The sequence below is a fragment of the Camellia sinensis genome, chromosome 15 (assembly GCF_055761805.1).
Source record: "Camellia sinensis isolate YWXY chromosome 15, ASM5576180v1, whole genome shotgun sequence".
Taxonomy (NCBI): Eukaryota; Viridiplantae; Streptophyta; class Magnoliopsida; order Ericales; family Theaceae; genus Camellia; species Camellia sinensis.
The window spans coordinates 132,873,563-132,882,514 of NC_138975.1; the positions used below are offsets into that span (position 1 = coordinate 132,873,563).

An 8,952-nucleotide genomic window follows, 5' to 3' on the forward strand; every position below is an offset into this window, starting at 1 on the left:
TGGAAACCACACTAACAAATTTTCACTATTCATTTTCTTTTTGGAAATCGCTGAATTTCTTAACTATACTTCAGCACTGCTCCATACAAAGCACAAGTTGGAACTGACTTGGGTACTCCTTTCAAGATCACACTCCTAGTATTAATCTTACTCAGCTCCAGATAGGGGCAAACAATTGTTTTTTAGAACTAACCTAGACCTAAGTAAGACTTAACTTCTCTATATTTTTCATTCCATTCAAGTACACTCTCGCTTTCCAAGCTGAAACAAACTTCAGTAAGATCTGTCCAAAGGCAAAGATCTACAATGACAATCTTACTTAGCTCTAGGTGGGGGGCAAACAATTATTTTTCTCAAACTCAACTTGGACCTAAGTAACACATTCTCCTTCGATTTCAAGCCAAGCATATCGAATGACCAAACCGAGCATCTATTCGGCCTTGTAGCTCCAATAGTGCTCGCCCGGGGGCAAACAGTAAAGACAAGACAAGCATTAGCATAAAAAAGCATCAGAGCATCAGATTACAAAAATTAACAAGGAAATGTTCCATCATTCAACCAAGGCACAGCTGGCCTCGCAAAAGTAACAATAAAAAGAAAAATTGTCTCAACAAGCATCAAAGGGGCAACTCATCAGGAAGACCGAGCTCCAGTGTGTCAAAAACAAAAAAAAAAACAAAAAAAAAAAGAGAGCAAACTTCAAGTTTTTTCAAACGAAAACCACTCTAACTCTCATTAACAGGAGGAGCTTCAAAGGTATCATTCACAATTTTGTCCACATCAGCTTGGGGTGGAAAAGTGGAGGTAGCTCCAACATCCTGGGAAACAGGAGCCTCCTTAACCACAACTCCCACAGCCTCAGTCTCCAAGTCCCCACTCCTTTCAGCACCTATTGTTTCACTGGCAACACCGCTCTCAGGAGTCTTGATTGCAGAGTCAATTCCTAGGGAAATCCTTGCTAGATGAGTGACAGGGGTGGCAGCTGCCTTCAGACCCAAGGACTTTGAGAGAATTGGAACGCTCTAAAACAAAGAGGAGTCTTCAGGAATTTGAGCAACAACCAAGGCACTCATCCAGCCCTTCAAGAAAAGCTTGTCACGAAGTACTAGCACCTCCTCCTTGTAAGCAGCTTCGGCTTTATCCCAGCCCTACTACTAGTGCTTGGCCTCAAAAGTTGAGCGTTCAATAGCCATCACTGTAATAACTGCCTCTAGCTCAGCCACTTTCCCTTCGAGTTAGGCCTGGACCCCGATAGTAGCTTCCTTGGACTTCTCAGCAGAAGCAACAACTTTGTTCAAACGGAACACCTCCCTCTCAGTAGTCCTGCGTCCCTTCTTCTTGGCCTCTAAATTTGTTGCCAATCTCTCAACATTCATAGCGGCCTCCAGTACGGCCTTCCCTAGTTCCTCAACTCGGGTGATAGGCAGATGCATCCTCTGGATATCTTGCAACAAATAAACGGGTATCAAAGGAAAGAAAATGATAGAAACTAGAAAAGAACACAAAAAGAAATAAAGTAACACTTACAATAGTCATCATTTTAAGGGTTCCCTTTAAGATGGGGATGTCCCGAGGTTCGTTATGATCTGTCATATCCACTGGCATCAATAGGGTTTTAGTTAAATCAAAAGCGAAGTCTCCAGAAGTAACAACTGCGTCAGAAATAGAAATAGGCCTGCCTTGATGAAGCATGGGCGACTCCCATTTCTCAAAAAACTCATCCTCAACAGGATCTTCAGAAGCCTCTCCAACTATGGCCTTACCAGCCTCCCTCCTCGTCTTTTTCGCCCTTTCAGCGATTAAAGCAGCAGGTTTGATAGTAACAACAAAAGGGCTAGAGGCTCCTATCTCCAATTTTACATCCATAAGGCTCTTTGGTTCGGCCTTGGCCAGAGAAGCCTCTAGAATCGAAAAGGAGCCAAAAGCCTCTGCCTCCAAATCCACTAACACTCTTCTTTTTTACATTGATCCATCCCCTGCGAAACTGGGGACAGGAGAAGGTGTCCTCTTAACAAATAAACTTCGGCCACGGCGGCGGTTTGCGACTAGAGGGGCAGGGGGTGTGTCAATTTCAGTATCAGAATCGAGAAGGGATGCAGCAAGTTTTGTTTTTTTCGGGATTGCGGTTTGTATGTTGCTTGGTAATCCAATAGTTCAAGGCTGACCTTTTTTTGTATCTCAGAACGACCTTAATTGCCTCAAAGTTCTCATGGTTCGGCCTATGCTGAAAATGGGAAGCCTCTACAGAGATAAGGAACAACATTAGAACAACATTTAAATAAAACAAAAGTACAGAAATACTAGGGCATAGGACTCAGACCTGGGTAGCCATCTTTTTGGGGCATCTGCTCAGATTGGAACTCGGTCCTAGTAGAGAACTCCTAGTTACCACCAACTTGTAAGAAATCGTCGTTGTGTTTGTCAGAATCAGGGCCGGTGACAAGGTGACAGTTAGCCGAATGGACGCGGAGGTAATAGATGCTACGATCTTTATTATGTGAAAGGGTGTAACAACCCAAAATGTCCCATATGTCCAGGTTTAGACCCAACAACCTGTTAAAAGTGGAAACCCACAGACGACTTGAAACAAGTTTACGGACACTTGCATAGGGGTAAGTTGAACTTGGTGTAGGAAATGGCGTATTAAGGGATCAAAGGGAAACCGAACCCCTCCTTCAACAATGGCAGCGACGGGGAAAGCAATAGTGTTTTTGGTATCCATGCGCTTGGCATCAACACTCGCTAGCGAAAGGGTCACATCCTCAGAGATACCATAGTCACGGTAAAACAAGGCCATTGCCTCAGGAGTATCCACCAACGCCCGAAATTTTCCTATTATCTAGACCTAGTAGGGCAGGGACAAAACTCAACTAAACAAGAGATGGAACCAGTCGCCGAAAACAATGGCCCAAGGGCCAAAGATGGCGATCAGCATAGAAAAGCAAAAGAAAAGATAGGTTTCAAGGGAGCTTACAGAGATTCAACAAAGGAACAGCGACAAACGGAGATCTTTGAGACTGGAACAAGGCAATAATGGCGGCAGGAGTCTGGACAGAGCACCGTTAAGACCAAGGTGAAAGAATGAAAAGGGTTTTGGGGTTTCCTGAAATTCAGAGATAGACAAAGGGGTTTAAATTGACACCCTAAGGGCAATTATTATCCTCAACCGGCGCGAAGGTACAAAATCATACCCGTCTTTATGGATTCGGCGCACTAATTCTGCACACCAGTATAGCACCGCTACGTGTTATCATGCAAAGTGCATGTGTTAGGATCGAACTGCCACCAAGGCCAAACTGGAATGGATCCGAAGCAACATGACGCTTGGGGTACCGGATAATAGCTCCCCCTAAGGGGATCCTTAGCGCGAGCTAGGGGGCAAATAAAGGGGCAAAATATAAACAGGTCGGATCCAAGCCTTAGGCCGGCCCAATCCTTTAAACCCAAGTCCAAGTGAGTCAAGTAAGTGTGAGGGTAAGCCAATCAAGCCCAACTTCATGATCAACAGTCCACCCTAAGTCCTCAAGCGCTTGGGCCCAACTTGCAGTGGAGAAGTCAGTCCAGCCGTGACGCTGGGCTAGGCCGAGCTATAGGACTCAATCTTTGGACCGAATTGATGGGCTGAACCCATCACCAAAAACCAAAGTGGGCCGATCCCACACAAAGATATCTAAATGGGCCAGCCTATCTCTATAAGCAGTCTCACAAAGGGCCGAGCCGAGACACAACGGTACCGAGCTAAGAAAATCTCTCAGAAAAACGTAGAAGCTATAAATGTATGCATGTGCAGGCTGCCACCTTAATTGGTTCTCTCCCCCTAGAATCACGGAAATGGTTGATCAGGGAAATGTGTTCTATTATCAACATGAATACAACAAGTATATGCATCCATTGTCAACTACCTCATGGTCTCCTACCTTGAGCAATGTTAAAGGGAGCATGGCAGCACCAAAGTGTCATGAAACCATCTTGAGAAACAAATAAGGAGTTCTATATAAACTACAAGGACTTCACATTGAAGGTAACAAAGTTGAGCTACAATATACTCACTTGAACACATCTCTCTGCACTTAGAGAAAGCATTCCATCTTCTCCGATCACTTACTCTCACACCAGAGGGGTTATCCGGCCAACTTCGGCTGGGCAGCTCTAACTTCGGTTACTGTTGCAGGGTCTCGATTCTTGGATAGTCTAGTTGGGTGCGGAGCTCTGGTCCACAATCATTTAGTGCGGTATTCGGTACGCACAACTATCAAACTTTGTCTTCTTTTTTTTTTGGTTGAGAAAAATGCAATAAACCAAATATGATTATATAACTTTATTTTTTATTTTTTTTATACATCAGTAAGAAACTTTCGTTCTCTTTTGTAACCAAGAAATTCTCCTCAAGATTTCCAATTTTCTCTCCTGTTTTCTAATGATGAAACATGTGCAATGGATCTTGAGCTCAATGATAATATCAAAATTATTGCCACACGAACATCAGGATTAAAATTCCATCCACCATACAATATGAGAATTGCTGTGATACAAAATGTCAGGATTTGAATTCCATCCACTATACATGAATCCGTTGCCAAAAAAATTGAATATAGACATATATTCTAGAATTTTTTATTCTTCAAATTGAAAAATTCTCTCTATTATATTCTGCTTCATGGTAAAAATTGAAATCATGACCCAATCTCATTGGTAGGTGCCTCTACCATTTTGATGGGAAGTTGGCATCAACTTGTACAGTTTTTTCCAAGAAATTCATTTTCCTGGAAAATAGGCCTCTTACACATATTCATCCATTTTAACTAATATCAGACTGAAAGCAACTCTATATGAAGATATACATTGAATAAAAGTCGCTGAATTTCTGAAGTAAAATTTCAGAGTGAAAGCAACTATATGAAGAAAAAATGCAAAATTCCGCAGAATTTGAACGTAAATTATATTTTTTTACTGCGATTTGCGATTGAGTGTCACCTTCTTCTGTGATACATGTACAACCATGGACTCTGCTGTATCTGCTGAAATCAAAATTAAATATGATTGAGTTACTTTGAAGATGTCAAGTAATTTCCACTTAATTGATTAATTAATATAGACCTAGATCAATAGATGCATTTGAGGGTGGTGAAAGCTATAGAGTCGAAAAAAATAGCACAATAAGTGTCCAAAAAAATGAAATGTACGATATAGATTTAATTAATGTGATGTGCATCACGTTCATAGTAAATTTGGTCCACATCTTTTATGGATATATAATTGATTAGGCTATGAGGGCCTTCGGGCTAAGCCCAACCATATATACACGCCACGCCACATGGGGCCCATGACAGCTAAGTGACCCATATTAAAGACTTTATAAAATTTAATGTGATGTGAGTCACGTTCATAAAAAATTTATTTTTGGTTTACATCTTTTATGGATATAGGAGGGTCTTCGGGCTGAGCCTAATCATATATGCACACCACGCTACATGGAGCCCATTATAGCTAAGTGGCCCATATTAAAGACTTTATAAAATTTAATGTGATGTGAGTCACATTCATAATAAATTTGGTCTACATCTTTTATGGATATAGGAAGGCTTTCAGGCTAAGCTCAATCGTATATGCATGCCACGCCACATGGGGCCCATGACAGTTAAGTGGCCCATATTAAAGACTTTATAAAATTTAATATGATGTGAGTCATGTTTATAATAAATTTGGGATATATCTTTTATGGATATATAATTGATTAGGCTAGGAGGGCCTCCGAGCTAAGCCCAATCATATATGCACGCCATGCCACGCCACGCCACATGAGACCTATGACAGCTAAGTGGCCTATATTAAAGATTTTATAAAAGAAAAAGATAGGATAGATATAAGGTAAGCAATTCTCTAAATCTTAAATCCCTTTCTCTCTCCCTACAATATTATTTCACAACTGAACTGATTTAAGCATCGGATCGGCCTTGGCCGGCACGACACCAGTGCTCACGAAGACTAACTCTTTCTTTTCTTCTATGGCAAGTTATGATGTCAAGATCGAATCAGATGGATTTCAGTATCATCAATAAATTTTTATTTTTTGTTAGTTACTTTTCTAAGTCGATAACATTGCATATAAGATTTTACCAAGCATTCTTGAAATTGCATCAGCTAGCCTCTTTTGGCACTCAATGCACTGTACATCAGCTTCAATAACCACTTCTTGTACCTGTTTCAATTACCAAAATCAAAAAAAAAAAAAAAATTCATCAACTTTGCATTTTCCTCATAATTTGCATAGTAAAAACCATAGCCATGAGTCACTAAACTATTATCTTTCAATACTCTCTTTCTAAGATATGTTAAAATATAAATAATAAAATTATTCTTCTCTAATAGCTCAAACTCTTAGATGAGATGGCGATCAATAATTTAATATAGTATATCTCATATGCAAGCATCGTCTATTTATTATTTAAGAATATTTACACATGTTTAACTTGCTTATCGTGAAAGAATGTATTAAGAATATAATTAAGAGAGACAACGATTACCTTGGGAGACTTGTGGGTTTTGAGTTGAGCTATCTCCTTCTTAGCCCATGAAATCAGAGAAGTCATGACTGTTGAGCACTTCTTTAATGCAAATTGCAAAGCCAAGCTAGATGTAGAAAAAGCAATGCTTGAATCCGAGATTGAGTTCATTGTTCGCCAATTACCTACTAATAAAGAAGAGGGTGTTACACACCCTTCGTCAATGATTCTCTATTCCTAAATCTTTATGTTCCCGTCACAAAACACTAATAACTTCTAGATCACTAAAAATTTCAAAATGCAACAATCTTAAGACAAGATTTAACATGATCCAATGAATATTAATAATTTGAGACAGTAGACAAAAAATTTTAAAAACAAAAAATCTTGTAACTATTAGCGTGGACCTTTAAACAATATAACCTATTATGGTTGAGAAATACCATCATGGTCACTAAAGTTGTAGGCTACCTATAATTGATTATAAAGAGAAAGTAGTAGGTCAATTGAACTTGATAAAGACGCTTCATTGCATAAAGAGTTCCACATTTCTTCCTTGCTTTTTTTAATTTATTTTTATTTTTTGAATTGGTCACTTCATTAAAAAAATGTGTGATGAAGGTTTCATTTAGTACTAGACATTTCCTTAGCTCTTGTGGTTCTCAATTCATTAGTAAACTCATATATTATGTGTGGAATTCATGATCTAGTTCATAGCTGAGCTGCAAATAGAACCAAGTGAAGTGTCATTGGTTGTGTTTTCATTTTTTATTTTTTTTGAAAAAATCTTTATTTGGTGAACTATTTTCAAGAAATTCTCTTAAAAATGACTCACTTTTTAAGAAATATCAAAAAATTATTTTCAAATTTTCAAAAAAAAAAAAGGATATAATTTCGAGAACTTTTTTTTTTTTTTTTTGCACAAAAATAAAAATATAAAACGAAAAGGAAATCAAAACACAACCAAATAGATGTGTCACCAAACTTTATCTTTACTTATTATTGAAGTCTGACAAGGAGAAAAGCATGAATGCCCTCAAAAGAGGGCTGCAGGCACTGCAAATAAAGAAAGCAAGAGGGGCAAACTTTATAATCCTAATTGGCCACGAGTTTGAATCTCAGTGTGATTTGGATTTTTTGAATTATGTTTTTTGAAAATTGAATTTTTTAATTTTTATATTTTTATATTTTTAGTGAATATTTTTAAAATTTTAAATATTTTTTTACATTTTTAGATGCACCTTACTTAGATGTATCTAAAAAGTAAAAAATTTGTGAAAAAATATTTTTAAAAATTAATAAATACATAAAAATATAAAAAATATACTGAATTCTTGTATTTTTTTTTATATTTTTGGTATTTAGTGAATTTTTTTTACTTTTTAGGTATATTTATGTTAGGTATGACTAAAAATTAAAAAAAATTGTTCAAAATATTAAAAAAATTCAGTAAAAACAAAAAAATACGGAAAATAAGAAAGTAGAATTTTCTGAAAAGTATTTTTGAAAAATGATAACCAAGCATAATGATCACCTTTTTTTATTTGTTTTTAAGTAAGAGATTAGGGAGAATTATATTAAATTGGATGATTATATTGTAGCAATACATATCTACATAAGGAGAATTATATTAAATTAGATAATTATATTGTAACAATACATATCTATGAGTCTAACAATTCACACAAGAAATAGTTCATAATGAGCAAGAATCAATTCAATATGACGGAGATAAGAAAGTGTTCAAAATTGGAAGAAATAAATTTTAATAAAACAAAGACACTCAATAATTTGGGAAAACTAATTAATCTTGTATGTCCTAATCATGATGCTTAACCTATGTCTTGTATATCGACGGATATGTATTAGTTTTTGAAATTTTCAATATCCGTTATTTATTAATATATTGATGGTTATTGTCTGACATAGACTAATATTTGATTGTATCAGTAATACTGATACGTTATTCAATACCGTTGTTTAAAACCATGGTTATAAGGGATGCATTTGGTTCAAATTTCACCTGCTTCTCAAGTTTCATTTGGGACGAAGACTAATTCCACTATTGCTGCCATGCAAACTTCTCTTATCTCATAGAACTCTTTTACTTTATTTCTTCATTCATCATAGAGCTAATAGGTTATGTGTGATAACCCTCACTTCTGATTAGTGCTAAACTGTGATTGAGCATGATAAATAATTGATTAAGCTGAAATTCTGAACTGATTGCATGAAAATATTGCCTAATTGCATTTCTATCTGTTTGTCATTAAATGATCTGTTCATGTTTTGATTTCGAACTGCGAATTGGCAGCTTTATCGGCAACTGAATCAGAAATTGATTAGTGTTTTATGCTAGTTAGAATTTATGTGATTTTATGGTAGATTTAATTAAAATTTGATTTGGAATGATTAAATTAGATTAAATAATGTTAAAACACATTAGTTT

General features: G+C 36.8%; 1 protein-coding gene across 2 annotated transcripts; it reads right to left on the minus strand.

Annotated features, from left to right (window-relative positions):
- Positions 1–294: 294 nt before the first annotated feature.
- On the minus strand, positions 295–6,942 carry LOC114282090 (uncharacterized). 2 transcript variants are annotated; one of them, XM_028224733.2, is made up of 3 exons: positions 6,525–6,942; positions 6,118–6,199; positions 295–5,015 (listed from the first exon to the last, which is right to left on the minus strand). In XM_028224733.2, the coding sequence occupies exons 1-3, from the start codon at positions 6,672–6,674 to the stop codon at positions 4,948–4,950; spliced, it is 300 nt and encodes a 99-aa protein (XP_028080534.2). In that variant the 5' UTR covers positions 6,675–6,942; the 3' UTR covers positions 295–4,947. The 2 variants fall into 2 exon arrangements, with proteins under 2 accessions (XP_028080534.2, XP_028080533.2); XM_028224732.2 differs by having other exon boundaries at positions 298–5,018; positions 6,525–6,941.
- Positions 6,943–8,952: the final 2,010 nt, after the last annotated feature.